This window comes from Aquarana catesbeiana, linkage group LG05, assembly GCF_042186555.1.
Source record: "Aquarana catesbeiana isolate 2022-GZ linkage group LG05, ASM4218655v1, whole genome shotgun sequence".
Taxonomy (NCBI): Eukaryota; Metazoa; Chordata; class Amphibia; order Anura; family Ranidae; genus Aquarana; species Aquarana catesbeiana.
Genome location: NC_133328.1, coordinates 631252321 through 631272419, shown reverse-complemented (window position 1 = coordinate 631272419; position 20099 = coordinate 631252321). Strand labels below are relative to the sequence as shown.

At 44.0% G+C, this 20099-nt stretch overlaps 1 protein-coding gene across 15 annotated transcripts in view; it reads left to right on the top strand.

Annotated features, from left to right (window-relative positions):
• The window catches only part of PLEC (plectin), a 292355-nt gene extending 280681 nt beyond the window's left edge, over positions 1-11674 (top strand). For all 15 annotated transcript variants that reach the window (XM_073632331.1, XM_073632329.1, XM_073632330.1 and 12 more), the window contains 3 exons: positions 876-7874; positions 9527-9649; positions 10907-11674. In XM_073632331.1, coding sequence (XP_073488432.1) covers positions 876-7178 — 6303 coding nt within the window. In that variant the 3' untranslated portion in view covers positions 7179-7874; positions 9527-9649; positions 10907-11674. The remainder of the gene's footprint in view (positions 1-875; positions 7875-9526; positions 9650-10906) is intronic.
• The last annotated feature ends 8425 nt before the right edge of the window (positions 11675-20099 follow it).

The window sequence follows — 20099 nt, the reverse complement described above, 5'->3', positions numbered from 1 at the left end:
TAGTGCCACCACTACCCCCACCATATTGTGGTAATTACAGCTTTCACTCTTCTGGAAAGGCCCAATTGAGTGTGCCTGTAGTAATTTGTGCCTATTCGCCTTAAAAGCATATGTAAGGTCAGGTTCTGAGGTTAAAAGAGAAGACCTGGCTCACGGTCGACGAACCAATTCATCCCAAAGGTGCTCAGTAGGGTTGAGGTCTGAGCTCCAAGTTCCTCCACACTAAACTCATCAATGTCTTTATGTAGTTGTCTTTGCACACAGGGGAATAGTCATGCTGGAACAGAAAATGGCTACAAGGTTGGAAGTGCACAATTGCCTAAAATGTCCTTGTATTCTGTAGTATTAACCGTATTCTTTACTAAAAAAAACTTGAACTCTATCAAGTTTAGCATATGATGTCCAATGAGCTCATATAGGTGTGATAATAAGGTGTCCAACTTTTGGCCATATAGTGTATAACCTAGAACAGTTGCTAGGAAAACCAGGCCTACAAAATTGCCAAATTATTGCCCAAGACATAACAAAAATTTCAAACATACACACTGGCATTGGATTTGTATGTAGAATTATCCTTGCCATTAATCTTTCTATAATTTGGTACACCTAAAATGTTACATTGCCCCTTCAATCTCACTTTCCTTGGCAGCGCTTTTCAAGGTGCCTATAGCAAAAGCTACTTGGTGATCTTATCAAAAATTTCAATACAGCTGGCTTCCGGTATCAAATTTTAGACCTGTATAAAGTTATGTGATTAGGAAAAAGTTATATTTGATGCAACTATGTAATACTAATAGTACTATTAGTACCTCAATTTTGTGTATTGCTGTGAGCTCATATCATATTATTTCCCTAATGTATTGTCTGTCTTTCAGACGGTGAAAACCCAAAAAGAACAGCTTCTTCAAGAAACCCAAACTCTTCAGTCTACGTTCCTCTCTGAAAAGCAAATCCTGATTCAAAAAGAGAAGTACATTGAAGAAGAGAAGGCCAAGCTTGAGAAGCTGTTTGAGGAGGAAGTCGGCAAAGCTCAGAAGCTGAAATCAGAAAAAGAACGTCAGCTCACACAGCTGGAGGAGGAGAAGAGGCTTCTGCAGCTTACTATGGATGATGCCCTCAAGAAGCAGCTGGATGCTGAGGACAGGGTTCGCCAGAAACAGGAGGAATTCCAGCAGCTGGACAAGAAGCGGCTAGAACAGGAGAGGCTTCTGGAGGAAGAGAACCGCAAACTGAGGGAGAGGCTAGAACAACTTGAGCAGGAACACAGAATAGCCTTGGAGAAAACAAAGCAGGTCTTCATCACTAAAGAGACAGTCATTACTCAGACCAGTGCTGTGCCAAATGGCAGAGATGCTGTAGATGGGTCGGCTCAGAATGGAGAAGAAGTTAATGGATTTGATGGCTTGAGGCAGAAAGTCTCTCCTAATAAGCTGTTTGAGGCTGGAATATTGAGCAAAGAACAGCTGGACAAACTCTCCAGTGGACACATCACTGTAGATGACCTCTCCCAGCGTGAGGACATCAGGAAATACCTTCAGGGAAAGAGCAGCGTTGCTGGCCTCTTGCTTAAACCAAGCAATGAAAAGCTAAGCATCTACAATGCCATGAAGAAGAAGCTGATCCCTCCAGGCACTGCCCTTATTCTTCTAGAAGCTCAGGCTGCCTCTGGCTTCATTATTGATCCAGTGACCAACAAAAGATTGACTGTAAGTGAAGCAGTAAAGGAGAATGTCATTGGGCCTGAAGTTCACAACAAAATGTTATCTGCAGAGAGAGCAATCACTGGGTACAAGGATCCATACACCGGAGAGAAAATATCACTCTTCCAAGCCATGAACAAGGACCTCATTGTAAAAGACCATGGAATTAGACTTCTGGAGGCTCAGATCGCCACCGGAGGAATTGTTGATCCAGTCAATAGCCATCGGCTGCCTCTGGATGTGGCCTACAAGCGAGGCTACTTTGATGAAGAAATGAGCAAAATCTTATCTGATCCCACAGATGACACAAAAGGCTTCTTTGACCCCAACACACATGAAAACCTTACCTACCTACAGCTCATGGAGAGATGTGTCATTGACCCAGAGTCCAAACTTTGCCTGTTGCCTCTGACGGACAAAGCTGGAAAGGGCGAACTTGTCTACACAGATTCAGAGGCCAAAGATGTCTTCAAGAAAGCCACTGTGTCTGTTCCATTTGGTAAATTTCAAGGAAAAACTGTCACCATATGGGAAATTATTAATTCAGAATACTTCACAGAAGAGCAGAGGCGAGAACTGCTGCGTCAGTACAAGACTGGCAAAATCACGGTGGAAAAAATCATTAGGATTATAATTACAGTAGTAGAAGAAAATGAGACAAAAAAGCAAATGTGTTTTGATGGTCTCCGTAGTCCTGTCCCAGCAGCAGAACTTGTAGACAGTAAAATCATAGACAAAGACCTCTTTAACCAGCTGCACCAGGGCAAGAAGACTGTAAAGGACCTGGCTGATGTAGAGTCTATAAAGAAATACCTGACTGGAAGCACCGCCATAGCAGGAGTGCAAGTGGAACAGACCGGTGAGAGGCAAAGCTTGTATGATGCAATCAGGAAGAACCTACTGAAGCCAGCTACAGCCCTTAGCCTGCTTGAAGCTCAGGCGGGTACAGGATTCATTATCGACCCAGTTACTAGCGAGCTGTTCCCTGTTGATGAAGCTGTCAAAGCTGGAACTGTTGGGCCAGAGTACCATGAAAAGTTGCTTTCTGCTGAAAAGGCTGTCACTGGCTACAAGGATCCTTTCACAGGACAGGCTCTGTCCCTGTTTCAGGCATTAAAGAAGGGGCTTATACCCAAAGACAGTGGACTTAGATTGCTAAGCGCTCAGCTGGCCACTGGTGGCATCATTGACCCTGTAAACAGTCATCGACTTCCACTTGAGATCGCTTATAAACGCGGCCACCTGGATGAAGAAACTACTAAACTCCTCTCTGAACCTGCCGATGAAAACACAGGATTTTATGATCCAAACAGTCAGGAGAACCTGTCCTATGCACAACTTCAAAAGAAATGCAAAGTGGACAAAAAAACAGGTCACTTGCTGCTGCCTCTCTCTGAACAAGCCATACAATCCCAATTAGAAGAGGTTTACACCGACTCTCAAGCCAAGGAAGCCTTTGATAAGACAACAGTTGAAGTGCCTGTTGGTAGCTTTAAAGGAAAGACCATTACTTTGTGGGAATTAATACATTCGGAATACTTTACTGAAGAGCAAAGAAGGGAACTCATACGTCAGTATAAGACTGGGAAAGTTACAATTGAGAAAATCATCAAAATCATGATCACCATTGTGGAAGAAACTGAGACCAAGAAACAGCAGCGTCTCACATTTACCGGTCTTAGATCTCCAGTCCCTGCCAGCGAACTACTGGATTCCAAGGTTATTGATAAAACCCAGTATGAGCAACTGAAAGAAGGAAAGAAGTCTGTAAAAGAAATAGCAGAAATCGACTCAGTAAGGCAGTATCTCCAGGGCAGTGACTGCATAGCTGGCGTTTTCCTAGAAGAGACCAAACTGAAAATGAACATCTACCAAGCCATGAAGAGGAATATGCTAAGGCCAGGAACAGCCCTTGTCCTTCTTGAAGCACAAGCTGCCACCGGGTTTATTATAGACCCTGTAAAAAATCAGAAATTTTATGTGAATGAAGCAGTGAAGGCAGGCATTGTTGGCCCTGAACTACATGAAAAGCTTCTTTCTGCTGAAAAAGCTGTAACAGGCTACAAAGATCCTTACTCTGGAAATACCATCTCTGTGTTTGAAGCACTGCAGAAAGGTCTAATTCTCAAAGACCATGGAATTCGCCTTTTGGAAGCACAGATTGCAACAGGCGGCATTATTGATCCAGTTCACAGTCACCGCGTTCCAGTTGATGTTGCATATAAACGCGGTTACTTTGATGAAACGATGAACAAGATCCTTTCCGACCCCACAGATGACACTAAAGGATTCTTTGACCCCAATACTCATGAGAATTTGACTTACTTACAACTGAAAGAGAGATGCATTAAAGATCCAGAAACAGGGCTCAATCTCCTAACGTTGAAGAAAGTAGAAAAGCCTGCAGTTGAAGCTAGTAAAGCCTATACTGAAGAAGAGACCAAGAAGGTATTTGAAGAGACCACAGTGGACATCCCTTCTGGAAGCATGGCGGGCTCTTCGATGACGATTTGGGAGCTCATGCAGTCTGATCTTCTACCTAAAGAGGAGAGAGATAGGTTGATGGAGGAGTTCCGAGCTGGTAGACTGTCCAAGGACCGCATGATTATCATTATCATTGAGATCATTGAAAAGACTGAAATTATCAGACAACAAGAACTGTATTCTTATGACTTTATCCGGCGACGTATTACAGCTGAAGAATTGTATGAGTCTAAACTTATCACTCTGGAAATCTACACCATGCTCAAACAGGGAACAAAGACAATTCAAGAAATTATCCAGATTGAAAGTGTCTGGAGATACCTGTATGGCACTGGATGTGTCGCAGGCCTACAAATGCCAGGCTCTAAAGGAACTATCAGCATCTACCAGGCCTTGAAGAAAGGACTGATCTCTGCTGATGTGGCTCATGTACTTCTTGATGCTCAGACTGCCACCGGATTTATTATTGATCCTGTAAAGAATGAGTTGTTAACTGTAGATGAAGCGGTCAGAAAAGGTGTAGTGGGACCAGAAATTCATGACCGTCTGTTGTCTGCTGAAAGAGCAGTTACTGGCTACAGAGATCCTTACACAGAACAAATGATTTCTATCTTCCAGGCGATGAAGAAAGATTTAATCCCTCCTGATCAAGCTCTGAGATTGCTAGATGCTCAGCTAGCTACAGGTGGTATCATTGATCCACGATTTGGCTTCCACATCCCAAATGAAACTGCATATGTGCGTGGATATCTCAACAAAGAAACCTTAGACATGCTGTCAGAGCCAAGTGAGATTCGTAGTTATGTGGACCCTTCCACTGACGAGAAACTCAGCTACTCTCAACTTTTGAAAAGATGCAAAAGAGATGAAACCAGCAATCTCTACCTGCTGCCTCTTGCTGACAAGAGAAAGCTTACTTTCAAGGGTTTGAGGAAAGATATTAGCATGGAAGAACTCATACGATCAAATGTTATGGATGCAGCTACAGCACAGAACCTACAAGATGGACTAACCTCTATTGAGGAAGTTTCAAGAATCCTGCAGAAGTTCTTGGAGGGAACAAGTTGCATTGCTGGTGTCTATGTAGAATCTTCAAAAGAAAGATTCTCCATCTACCAAGCTATGAAGAAAGGAATGATCAGGCCAGGCACAGCATTTGAGCTTCTGGAAGCCCAGGCAGCTACAGGTTATGTGATCGATCCAATCAAATGTCTTAAGCTGGCAGTTGAGGATGCTGTGAGAATGGGTATCGTAGGGCCCGAATTTAAAGACAAACTATTATCAGCGGAGCGAGCTGTGACTGGTTATAGGGACCCCTATTCTGGGAAGCTTATTTCACTTTTCCAAGCCATGAAAAAAGGTCTGATCTTAAAAGATCATGGTATTCGCTTGCTGGAAGCTCAGATCGCCACAGGTGGTATTATCGATCCAGAGGAAAGCCATCGCTTGCCAGTAGAGATGGCCTACCAAAGAGGTCTGTTTGATGAAGAGATGAATGAGATTCTCTCTGATCCAAGTGATGACACTAAAGGGTTCTTTGACCCCAACACAGAAGAAAATCTGACCTATCTTCAGCTCATGGAGAGATGTATTACTGATCCTGAAACCGGACTTGTTCTCTTGCCACTTAAAGAAAAGAAACGGGAAAGGAAGACTTCCTCCAAGTCCTCAGTTCGCAAGCGAAGAGTTGTTATTGTTGATCCAGAAACTGGCAAGGAGATGTCTGTGTATGAAGCTTATCGCAAAGGACTTATTGACCACCAGACCTATATCGAACTGTCTGAGCAAGAGTGTGAATGGGAAGAGGTCACAATCTCCTCATCGGATGGTGTAGTAAAATCCATGATTACCGATAGAAGATCTGGAAGACAGTATGATATTGATGATGCCATTGCCAAAGGTCTAATTGACCAGTCTTCCCTGGACCAGTACCGCTCAGGAACCTTATCAATTACAGAGTTTGCTGACATGCTCTCAGGTAACATGGGTGGATTCAGATCAAGGTCCTCCTCCGTTGGCTCTTCCTCCTCTGTTACAGCAAGTCCAGCTGGAAGAGGTCAATTATCATCCTGGAGCGACCCCAATGAAGAAACTGGGCCCATTGCTGGAATAGTAGACACAGACACTCTAGAAAAAGTTTCAATCACTGAAGCCATGCATCGCAACCTTGTAGACAATATAACAGGTCAGAGACTTCTGGAAGCTCAGGCATGTACAGGAGGCATCATTGATCCAATTAGTGGAGAAAAATTTTCAGTTACAGATGCGGTAAACAAAGGCTTAGTGGACAAAATCATGGTTGACAGAATTAATCTTGCACAGAAAGCATTCAATGGGTTTGAAGATCCAAGGACAAAGACAAAAATGTCAGCAGCCCAAGCTTTGAAAAAAGGCTGGCTATACTACGAAGCTGGTCAACGATTCCTTGAAGTTCAGTATCTCACTGGTGGCCTTATTGAACCTGAAGTTGAAGGTCGTGTTAATCTAGATGAGGCTCTCCGTAAAGGTACTATCGATTCCCGCACAGCCCAAAAGCTGCGGGATGTCAACACTTATTCTAAGTACCTGACCTGCCCAAAAACCAAGCTCAAGATTTCCTACAAAGAAGCCATGGAGAAGAGCATGGTGGAGGATGGCACAGGCCTGAGACTCCTTGAAGCATCTTCACAATCCAGCAAAGGTTACTACAGCCCCTACAATGCTAGCGGCTCTGGGTCAGCATCAGGGTCACGCTCAGGTTCTCGAACTGGTTCTAGATCAGGTTCACGAAGAGGTAGCATTGATGCCACTGGCAATTCCAACTTCTCCATGAGCTTCTCGTCTTCCTCATACTCTTCATCCAGCTATGGCCGAAGATACACCAGTGGGCCTCAGGACAGCCCAATTGACACATCTGAACTGGCCAATGCACTGTTAAATTTAAGTAGATCTTGCAGCCAAGAGTCAAACATGGGGTTCAACACCTTGCCAGCTCTCCTGCCCGGCCTTGTATAGAAACTGCAATACTCCCACCCTTAATCCATGAACTTGAACACCCTTTTCCTGCTCTGCATGTGGTGAAGCTTTAATGGACTTTTTATTTTATAAATATATATATATAAAAAAAAAACTTTCAACGTATTTCTAAATTTTACTTCAAGCAGTGCCTAAAATTTTAACCAAAAAGCCAGAAAAATAAACACTTTAACCGGGTAACATAATAATATATACATGTTCTTATGATGTTATTTGTATATTGAGAGATGACTAAGAGAACACTATTGTCCAGCAAGGGAAGTCTACTCACGTACTAGTTGGAGAGATCTATGCAGAGCAGAAAAACCCACCGCCAGCAGCCGAGAATGAATTCCAACTTCACTCCAGCACCTTTTTTTTAAATTAACATGTTTAGCCATCTGGCACCCCAATGGTTGAAGCTTACAGATTCGGAAGCCTCTCATCTCGCATTGCTGCCTGTTTTCATCCATGGCAACCTACCTCCTGCTCTTCTGCTCTTTGCATCTCCTCTCATAACCCAGCCAAAAAAAATCAACCTCCTTCCTGAGCAACCTGTTCCGAAGAAATCCGTCTGTTCAATCCTCAGACACAAAAAGACTTTTACCCTGAGTGTTCCATGTTGACCCTTCTATTGAAACCCTCCTGTGTCTCCTTCATTCATGTCTTCCCCAAGAGGCTACAAAGCACACAACTGTAAGTCTTTATTCCTGGCACGCAACAAATGACCTGCCACACCTGTCCTTTCCCCTTTCAGCCAATCAAGTTGTCTTCCATTTTCTTAATTTTTCATCTATCACCATTTCTAATTTCTTTTAATCTTCATTGCAGGGCTATATCAGTTTTTACACTGGCCTAGTGCTTAGGATCTTTAGTACCTTTTTTAATGTGCTGCACTATACGCCAAATAAGAGTATCGGGCCTCCCAGTGTATGGAGCTGTGCTGTCAAACAGTGTTCAGAGATATGCATTTGTTTATTTCCGAACCCATCAGTCACACATTGTTCTTATACATGTATATAGCTCTGACATATTCCACAGTGCCGTACAGAGGACACTGAGCCATTCATCGGTACCAGAGGAGCTTACTCTCTAAATACCCCACCACAGTCATTTTATTATTATTATTATTATACATTTATATAGCTCTGACATGTACTGCAGTGCTGTACAAAGGACACTGAGCCATTCATCGGTACCAGAGGAGCTTACTCTCTAAATACCCCACCACAGTCATTTTATTATTATTATACATTTATATAGCTCTGACATATACTGCAGTGCTGTGCAGAGAGCACTGAGCCAGTCACGTCAGTCTCTGCACCACAGGAGCAATGTCGCCCCCCCCCACCGTCACATACTAGTATTTATACATCTATATAGCTCTGACATATACCACGGTGCTGTACAAAGAGCACTGAGCCAATCATACCAGTCTCTTCACTACTTACACTCTAATGTCCCCCCCCCACAGTCACACACTATTATTGGTTTACATTTATATAGCTCTGACGTATTCCATAGTGCTGTACAAAGAACACTGATACAGTCACATCAGTCTCTGCATTAGAAGAGCTTGCACTCTAATGTCCCCACCAAAGTCACACTCTATTATTATTTTTATTATTATTATACATTTGTATAGCTCTGACATATACTATAGTGCTGTACAGAGAACACTAATTCAGTCACATCAGTCTCTTCACCAGAGAAGCTTACACTCCAATGCCCTCCCCCCACAGTTGCACACTATTATTATGCATTTATATAGCTCTGATATATACTATAGTGCTGTACAGAGAACACAAATTCAGTCACATCAGTCTCTTCACCAGAGAAGCTTACACTCCATTGTCACATTAGCGCGTTCAAAAGCCAGTTTAGTCAGAAGCCAGTTATTCTATGATGAAGTCTTGTTGGAAGAAATTAACTTTGTGATTCTACGTGGACACCAGGCATTGGTGGGGGTGATGGTTATTATCGGTACTCGTTATCATTGTATACTGCAGCATTTCTGGAATTATGAATTCCTTTTTCTATATCCTTGATTTGTAATTACAAAGTTTGAGTTGATCTCCAAGAACAAAGCAGAATCTGGTTGGTAATATTTTAACAGTAGCACAGACTTCTATAGCAACACCAATCACGGAGTTGGGTGGAATAATACGACTGTAAGACATTGTTGCAGTAGGGGGCAGCACTGTAGTCCCAACGATATTGTTTAGTTAATGGGCGCATTGTAATGGCTGTTTTTCTTTCCTTCCTGTTCTTCCATTGATTGTATCTGTGCTCTGTCTGTTGCATGTACCGTGATGTGCTGCATGTAATATGCATGTGCTGTCTATTAGGGTTCGGCTCCCTCCGGTCCAAGGTTCTCGGATCGCCCTTTCTCAGAACTGGATGACTTTTGGACTCCATGCAAACTGGAAAATGTGACCATCACAGAACGGCCCGCGCACCCCGAGATCCAGGTATCTGTCCCTTCCAATTAAGCATGTCTAAATTCGGAACTGTGCATTGCGGTCCTTGGAGGTTGGCTCCTCCCACACACGTCTACTGAAAAACTATGGGGTTTTTTTGGTTTATTTTACTGTTATTTTTTTTATTTTTACACTTTCTCTTTAATTTTTTTTTTTTTTTTGGGGGGGGGTCCTTATATCTTGGAGCTCAGCTTTAACCACTTCATGCCCAAGGACGATATATAACATCCTGAACTTTTATTCCTATGACAAGGAATGTAAACATCCCTTGTCATAGGAATGGTTTGTGACGCTCAAAGTCCAGGATGTTATATGAGGTCCTTGGGCATGAAGTGGTTAAAGCTGAGCTCCAAGATATAAAGGAAAATAAAACCCTCACCAATGCACCATTTAGGTGGGCAGCTGGGTGGAAAATGGAGGGTCAAGCATCTGTTTTTATTCATTCACTAAGCTAAGGGAAAATTCCCTTGCAATGTGAACAGCCTATTTGCCTTTAAATCACCCCCATACTACTTAAATAGTCAGACACGTACATGTAGCAATAGCAACAGATCTTTGTGTATTTCTCAAGTTATGGTGGGGGTTATTTACTAAATCTGGAGAGTGCAAAATATGGTTCAGCTCTGCAGAGAAACCAATCCGCTCCCAAGTTTTATTGCCAAAGCTTAACAAGCTAAAGTTTGAAGCTGATGTGGTTACCATGTACAACTGGTCCAGATTCGGAGTGCTCCAGATTTCGTAAATCTACCCCAGTTTGTTCAGTTCTTCATAATGAACTTCACATTCAACAATGGTGATCTAGGCATTCAGTGACATTCGGCAAGGTACACTCATGTAAAACATAACGCTTGGTAGGGCTTTCATTAAAAAAAATTGTCAAGAATTAAAGTCTACAATACAAAGAACTACTCAAAGTATCATGGGAGACATTGTAGAGATACCTCTTATAGATTTACAGCTTAGCGGGGGTTTATGGATTATAATATCACCGATGTCACTATGACTGTCATCTCATGCTCTGCATTTCATTACGTGTTCTGTACATAAAGTGACGTTGGGCTTCGCCTTGTCCCGCAGCAGCCGTTTGCTATTAGATGTTCTCTCCCCAAATGTTATTTGTTGTACAGGTTTGAGTTTTGATATAATTCTCTGATCTGGCTGGTGTGTAGGCCATGCCAGGCATGGTACCTAACGTTGGATTATCGTGTGCTTTCATGATTCATCATCTCCATTCCTTTCATTTTGTAGAGATTCTGGATACCATCTGTCCTGTTGGAAGGGGTAACGCATTACGGTGCAGAAAATAAGGACCATCACCCAGGATTTGTGATAGAAATCTGCACCCCTATTCCTCCCTTTGACTGTGATGGCCCAGTGGGAGTCTGGACTTGTTTTGATAGCTTTGTATCCCATACGAGGCCTCCATCTGTGTGCTGTGTTGTCCGTCTTGTCTCCCTTCCTTCCCTCACCGATTCTCCCTCCAAGCTCATTAAACCTCAACCACTCCGGGGCCACCAAACCAAGACATTCTGCCCATCCAATCACCTCAACGATCAAGTCAAGTTCATGCCTTCATCCTCCCGACCATCTCGCATTGAGTTCTCCATGACCGCACCGACCCCGAATCACCGCCTATCCCCTGGCCTACTGACATGCATAGCGTAGAAAAGCAAGAAGGGGCTAAGAGTGAATGGAATATGGCTGCCAAGTGTATATTTCCATAGCTGCCACTGTCCGCCATGGAGCCTCTAGTGTATATAATGGCATTCCTTTGTCACACAGACTGGTGCTTCAGTAATTGTTGGGGTGAACCCCGCTAACGTCTCACTGCTTAGAGGTCATGTTTCCCATCAGCCCCCCCCACCCTTCGCTGGTCTGTGTGATGCCATGGATTGGGGGAGGGGGGGAAATTACTGTACTAACACTAAAATGAATTGTACATAAACATAATGTTTGTTACCAGGTAGATCAGAGTTCTGCCACTCTCAATGCAAAAAGTAAAGATATATGAAGTAAGTTCTTGTCTGTGAGTTTGTCCGCCTGAACCCCTGTGTGTCTTCATACACATCATTGCTGGCACTTCACCTAAAAACCACAATAGACAACAAATATATAAATATATATATATACATATAATAACTAATATGTAGATCTAATCTCTATCTATCTATATATATATATATATATATATATATATATATATATATATATATATATATATACACATACACACACACACACACACACACACACACACACACACAAGGATTTGGGGGGGGCACACCCAAAACCTGAATATCTAAAGTTTGTGCTATAAAGACCTATATATAGATAGAACCTCAGAGAATAGCGCATATATATATATATTCTTGGAGGTATTGTGCAAGCAATCTAGTCCTTCCCAGGGACTATAATATAAAATAGAAAAGGGATTGCTGCACAAAAGGTGAAAATTTATTAATAAAAAATTACATCAAACATCAGGCATTTTCAGGTGACGTTTCGGGCTAGCAATGATATCGCCCTTCTTCACGACCTCATAATTTTTTATTATTGCATTTTTACCTTTTGTGCAGCAATCCCTTTTCTATTTTATTTATATATATATATATATATATATATATATATATATATATATCACGTGCCCCTGCCTGCCATAACCTTACTTCTTGTCCTAGGGTGGCGGCACTCACTCGCTGTACTGCATTGGGTGATCAACTTGCGACCCCCTCCATTGCATTGCAAGTCTGACAGTTACAAGCATGACTCCCAAAGGCAGAGGCATGATTGGAGTTGTAGTTCTGCAACAGCTGGAGGGCCACAGGTTAAGCGTCCATGCTGTACTGTATCTATGAAAGAGTAGTGTTGTCACTCTAGGACAAGACTACAGAACACCCCCCCCCCCCTTTTTTTTTTTTTCTAAACTGATGCCATTCTTTCAGATTGCAGTGCAGCATTGTCAGTTCACTACAGGAAGTTTGGAGCTTATTGGTTTTCTGGCAGGATCGACTTTTTTTGTTTTTGCAATCATCGAAACAGATATAGCAAAATGTTTTTAATGTTATAGTAACAGTCCAAAACGAGCAAATAAGAGATTGTTGGGGTTTTTATACGCACTTTTCTTCACATTTTTTTCCTATTTACAGAAATTATCTGGAGCCAATAAGAGCTAAAAACGGCAGTCACGTGGCTAAAAAAAAAAAAAAAAAAAATTGCTGCAGCTAACCTATCATAGTTTAGTGAATAGAGCCCAAACCCGGCTGGATGATCTGCTGAGCTCCGCCCTAGGTGCTTCATATTCTGATTGTTTGTACAGAGCCTAAAGGAGGCTGCAGAGCTGTATTAGACAGTGGACAGGATGAATCATTTATATGAACAGAGATGGATGGAGCGCAGAATGCGATTCACAGAGGGTACATCCTCTCCTTCATTCCATTACAAATCATTATAGAATGGGCAAAAACGTCATTCATTTGCAGTTCATTGATTCTGTTCCTGGTTGTGCATTTCAGAAAAATAAAATCCTGAAAGGCCATATTTGCACTTGCATAGAACCGATCTCCCGAATATACTCCCCTCCACCTTCCGGTGTTGCGGCGGTTACATCCCTCACCAGCCACTATCGTCTCTTGCATAGGTGCCAGGTTTTCAGCCTCTTGATTGGCCAATGGGGGGAAGGGGGGGGGGAATAACATCATCCAAAGCATGCATGCAGGATTCAATCATTCTGGGAATGCTGAGCTGCACATGCACAACTCCGTGCATGTTCAATAGAAAACTGTGAGCAGGCAAGTAAGTGTATTATTGTAAAAGCGGCATAGCCTGTCCCTTCTATAGTAAAGAGCTGAAAAGTTCTGAAAGTTAGGTTTAGTTCCACCTCAAGCATTCCTTTGCAGTACGTTAAAGCACAGGCATGATGGAAATCCTTAATGTGTTATTTAATTATAAATGCGCTGCCAATGCACCACATACAAAAAAAAAAAATGCATGAACCTTTATTAAAACAGCATGGCATTGGTGCTGTGTTGGGTTCTACTGTACAATGCTGCCATTCACCATAAGAGCGCTGCACCTCTTTCTACATTCACCATAAGAGCGCTGCACCTCTTTCTACATTCACCATAAGAGCCACTGAAATGCACATAGGACAGATGCATTGCGCCTATCTACAAGTGTGACTGGACTCTGAGTGTGTAGGGGTTAGAACCTCTGCCAGGCTTTTTTTTATTGGTGTCTGTGTCCATGGGAAGATTCCACCACTTTTTTTTTTTTTTTGTATAAGTGACCAGACAAGAAGGGAGGGAAATCTCCCCAGTAGGGAAACGATCCACAAAATAAGATTAATTTCCAACTCCCAAAATAAATTTGGCTGACGTTCTGCCAGATTCATAAGAAAGCACTGGATGGGAATACAGTATAGACTGTCACTGGAAGAGAAGAGCCTTTCATTTTTAGCTGTGAAAAGGATTCTCTACTGTAAGAGCTGTAAAAAAAAATAAAAAAATAATTGCCTTCCATAGGAATAGCTCCCAGCAGATCTAGTTTAATGGAGTTATAAAGTATAAAGAGGTTACGCACTGTTATAAATATTCCCGGTATAATGCTCTTTGAGGCTGGGTTCACACCTCCGATGAATGCGGCTCGCAGCAGGGGTCCGGTGCTCCGCTTCAGGGCCGAATTTTTGCCTGCATTCAGCCCCGAAACGGAGCCAAACACGCACAGCGTTCCTGTGCAAGCCGCTCTGCAGCCGCAACAGAGATGTGAGCCAGCTCCATAGCAAACTGGTTACAGTCTCCTGTCATGCGAATTGGATGCGTGGAAATCCACATGGGTTTGAACCCAGCCTCAGGGATCCATCTGACATCCGTTGGAGGTGGGGAAGCATTTCAGCTTTGGGTAAAGCATTTAGGGGTTGATTTACTAAAGGCAAATAGACTGTGCACTTTGCACAGAGCAGTTGCTCCAGAGCTTAGTAAATGGGGGGGGGGGTGCTCCATTTACCCCTATTGGGCAGCGGTGACATGTCCGATTCTTTCTGTGAAATCCAGACGGATGGTGACCCCATTTACCATATAAGTTCAAAGTATAAACACGCATGCTCGGAATCCATGCTCACCAAACACGACATTAGCAGAAGGTGCCCAAAGGGTGGCGCTCAAGAGCTGAAATTCCACGTAGTACGTGTTTGTTGGCCGACAATTGTGTACCATTAGTATGAAAGACAAAATCCTGGCACACGCCCTTCGGACAAAAGTCTAAGGTTTGGTTGGCCAAAAATCTGATTGTGTGTAGGAGGCTTTAGGGATGTGTAGTCTTTTTCGGGATCTGTGAAGGATTCTCAAGATTATTTTCCAAGGTTGATCTTGATGTAAACAAGTCTTCAATCCAACGAACACCAAATTCTGCTTTTGAAGGATGATTTCTAAAGCTGATGTTATCTGCTTATACCTACTATCTGTTTTCTTCCTACCCCTCCCTCATCAACATGCTAATGACATAAATAATTCCATTCAATTTTTATTACATCTCAATAAAACACAGCGATTGCTTCAGAGGTGAAGCCGTTGACACAAAGATGATAAAACTCAATAATAAAAAGTGCAGTACTACAATACTTTAAACATAAAGTGCCATGTGATAAAAGGTTTTGCCTTTAGGTACATTTTAAACCCCAATGAAATTATATACAGCATATGAACACCTTGTCCACCTGTGTTCAGCATTCCTCCAAAAAAAGTTCATCCAGTGACCAGCATAGGACAGGAAGGTCACTGAACTCCAACGGCCATAGAAGAGGCTGAGAAGAAGGCATTGAAAGTCACAGGCACTGCACTATTGGGGGTCATATCTTCCTGCCAAAATGTAAGAGTCCAACGAGGAGTAAGTAAAAAATTTCTATTATCTGGATACAGAAGAAGTAAAGACTCTACCCATAAACCAGCCTCATACTGGTCATGCAATGAGAGTGTACAATCTCTGGGAGCATCAGTCTAAAATGTAGTTGGTGACACAAAGTTGCTTTGTACCTGTACAATATTCAAATCAGTATGTAGTGGCTGTATGTACATACTGCTCACTGACTGCCCTGCCACTACATACTGCTTACTGACCGCCCTATCACTACATACTGCTAACTGACCGTCCTGCCACTACATACTGAGCGCCCTACCACTACATACTGCTCACTAACCACCTTGCCACGACATACTGCTCACTGACCGCCCTACCACTACATACTGCTCACTGACCGCCCTGCCTCTACATACTGCTCACTGACCGCCCTATCATTACATACTGCTTACTGACCGCCCTACCGCTACATACTGCGGTCAGTGAGCAGTATATAGTGGCAAGGCGGTCAGTGATCAGTATGTAATGGTAGGGCAGTCAGTAAGCAGTAAGTAGTGGCAAGGCGGTCAGTGATCAGTATGTAGCAGCAGGACGGTCAGTAAGCAGTATGTAGCGGTAGGGCGATCAGTAAGTAGTAAGTAATGATAGGGCAGTCAGTGAGCAGTGAATAGTATGTAGTGGAAGGGCAGTCAGTGAGCAGTGTGTAGTGGCAAGGCGGTCAGTGAGCAGTATGTAATGGTAGGGCGGTCAGTGAGCAGTATGTAGTGGTAGGGCGGTTAGTAAGCAGTATGTTGCATCAGGGCGGTCAGTGATAAGTATGTAGTGTCAAGGCAGTCAGTGATCAGTATGTAGCAGCAGGATGGTCAGTAAGCAGTATGTAGCGGTAGGGCGGTCAGTAAGCAGTATGTAATGGTAGGGCGGTCAGTGAGCAGTATGTAGAGGCAGGGCGGTCAGTGAGCAGTATGTAGAGGCAGGGCGGTCAGTGAGCAGTATGTAGTGGTAGGGCGGTCAGTGAGCAGTATGTCATGGCAAGGTGGTTAGTGAGCAGTATGTAGTGGCAGGGCGATCAGTGAGCAGTATATAGTGGTAGGGCGCTCAGTGATCAGTATGTAGTGGCAGGACGGTCAGTTAGCAGTATGTAGTGATAGGGCGGTCAGTAAGCAGTATGTAGTGGCAGGGCAGTCAGTGAGCAGTATGTAGTGGCAGGGCAGTCAGTAGGCAGTATGTAGCGGCAGGGGAGTCAATGAGCAGTATGTAGTGATAGGGCGGTCAGTGAGCAGTATGTAGTGACAGGGCAGTCAGTGAGCAGTATGTAGTGGCAGGGCAGTCAGTGAGCAGTATGTAGTGGCAGGGCGCTCAGTAGGCAGTATGTAGCGGCAGGGCAGTCAATGAGCAGTATGTAGTGATAGGGCAGTCAGTGAGCAGTATGTAGTGGCAGGGCAGTCAGTAGGCAGTATGTAGCGGCAGGGCAGTCAATGAGCAGTATGTAGTGATAGGGCAGTCAGTGAGCAGTATGTAGTGGCAGGGCAGTCAATGAGCAGTATGTAATGATAGGGCGGTCAGTGAGCAGTATGTAGTGATAGGGCAAGCAATAAGCAGTATGCAGTATGCAGTGGCAGGGCGGTCAGTGATCAGTATGTAGTAGCAGGGCAATCAGTGAGCAGTATGTAGTAATAGGGTGGTCAGTAGGCAGTATGTAGCGTCAGGGCAGTCAGTGACAGGTATGTAGCGGTAGGGCAGTCAATGAGCAGTATGTAGTGATGGGGCGGTCAGTAAGCAGTATGTAGTGGCAGGGCAGTCAATGAGCAGTATGTAGTGATAGGGCGGTCAGTGAGCAGTATATGGTGGCAGGATGGTCAGTGAGCAGTATGTAGCGGCAGGGCAGTCAAGCACTGTGTAGTGGCAGTGCAATCAGTATGTAGCGGCAGGGTGGTCAGTAAGCTGTATGTAGTGGCAGGGCAGTCAGTGAGCAGTATATAGTGGCAGGGTGATCAGTGACTGGTATGTAGCGGCAGGGCGGTCAGTGAGCCCTAGATCAGCATCATGCGTTGCCACCGTACAGATGGGCCTGCTGCTAACACTACAGCAACAAATGTGGCTGTGCATCTTGCCCTAGAGTTTCATCGGCTGTTATGGTGCTGGAAAACTTTAGTTCATTCATGTTGCATGCAATAGGCTGCAGCACTGATCAGTGTATTCTGACAGCGGAGGTCCCAACATTCCCAAATAGTTTAGTTCTGCTTTAAAACCATGGTTGAACTATGGATCATAGGGTCCTGTAGCTACATTTTGAAGGGGCCCTCCAGAGACCTCCCTGCTGTCATTAAACATCTCAGTTTTCAGAGAAGAGGGGGGAGATGTCACGTACCTGATTGGAGACTGAAACAACGAGGTAGACCTCTCTTGTATCTCCAGCCTAGGTCCCACTGAGGATGGAACAGAGGGTACCGAGGACAGGAGGAACACGAGTACCTGCAGGTGTTGATAGTAGTGCTCACCGCAGTTGATGTGGTCCCAGGCAGGCTGGCAGAACATAAGGTCAGGAACAGTAACTGTGCACAGAGATCCAGCCGAAGTTAATAGGGGCACTCCGCATGAACTGCCGGTTCCAGATGTGAGGCTTGTCAGAGCTCCCAGCAGGCTTGAGACAGGAACTCACTGTGGTGAGCAGAGCTGATACAGATGACAGCCAGGTAGGCACTCGAACTGGATGTGGGAACAGAGCCAGGAACAAAAGCGCGATCTTAGGGATAGCCTAGGTCAGTAGCAGGCGGGAAGCAAGGAACAGATTCACACGGCAAAGACGTGGTCAGGAACTGAGCCTGGGTCAGGAACTGGCAACAAGGCAGAATCAGGATCCAAGTTCAGGTTAGAGGCAAGCTGGGTCAACAACAAGGGAGCAAGCAGTGTAGCAGCAGGATGCAGGGAATAGCTGAAAGAGCAGTCAGCCCTATAAACACAAGCAGGAGCATCCTTAAATAGCCTGTCTGGCGCTAACATGCACTAAGTTCACGCCCCTGTGCATACCTGTGTGTATTTCTGTGCACATGCAGGCCCCTGTTCTCTATTCTGCTAGTAACTCTTTGTGCATGTGCATTTCTGCCAAACGTCTGATACGCATTCTCTGACAGGAGGGGAAACAGTGCAGGGAATAAACTTTTGACATTAATTCTTCTGTTAACTGCGTTGTCCTCTATAGCTCTTCAAACTTTATCTGCTTCTCAGATCTAAGGACCTCAGTGTAAATCCCGAGCCCTTCCACCCTCACAAATGCTGAAAGAGTAGGCGTAGCTATAATAATCACAATATTTAATATGATGACATAAATAGTACTCCGGCACACAATTGCTCTATAATCCGAATACAAATTTCTAAACAGAGCCTTTTTTGTAGAACTGTTTTTAGCTGAGGAGACAGCCTGAGGGAGATTGCATTGGGTTGTACAGGATTACTTTCAGTGCTGACCGGGATGACTAGAAGCTCCGAGAGCAATAAATCTAATGCCGCGTACACACGATCGGACCTTCCGCCAACAAAACTGCGGCTATTTGTTCGAAGGTTGTTGGCTCAAACTTGTCTTGCATACACACGGTCACACAAATGTTGGCCAACAATTACGAACGTGGGAAAGCGGTGACTTACAAGACGTACAACGAGTCGAGAAAAAGGAAGCTCAATAGCCAGTGCGGCGCCTTCTGCTTGATTCCGAGCATGCGTGAACTTTTGTGCGACGGACTTATGTACACACTATTGGACTTTCCGACAACAAAGTTTTGTTGGCGGAAAATTTGAGAACCTGCTATCAAACATTTGTTGCCGGAAAGTCCGACAGCAAATTTTCGATGGAGCCTACACACAGTCGGACTTTCCGACGACAAGCTCACATCCAACATTTCCCATTGGAAAATCTGACCGTGTGCATGCGGCATAACACTAATGCCCCGTACACACGATAGGATTTTCCCGACGGAAAATGTTCGATGGGAGCTTGTTGTCGGAAATTCCGACTGTGTGTAGGCTCCATCGCACATTTTCCAGCGGAATTTCTGTCACACAAAATTTGAGAGCTGGTTCTCAAATTTTCCAACAACAAAATCCGTTGTAAATTCTGATCGTGTGTACACAATTCAGACACACAAAGTGCCTTGCATGCTTAGAATCAAGCAGAAGAGCAGCACTGGCTATTGAACTTCATTTTTGTCGGCTCGTCATACGTGTTGTACGTCACCGCGTTCTCAGGGCCGTCTATAATATTGATTGGACCCTGGGCAAAACTTTTCTTGGGGCCCGCCCCCATGCAGTTTTGCTCTCCACCTGCTCTGAGACATACAATAAATAGCAGCTAGACTTAAAATTAGTTTACTGAATCAGATCAGGCAGCGATTGCGATTGGTTGCCAGAGGTTACAGTGTATCATTACCGCTCACTGACTGGTTGCTAGAGGTTACAGCACACATTACGGCTCACTGATTAGTTGCTAGAGGTTACAGAACATGATCTCTGCTTGTTTATTGGTTGCTAGAGATTACTGTGGATATGACCTTAGGGGGGCATGATATACATATCAATGCCGCTGGCTGTCCCTATTTAC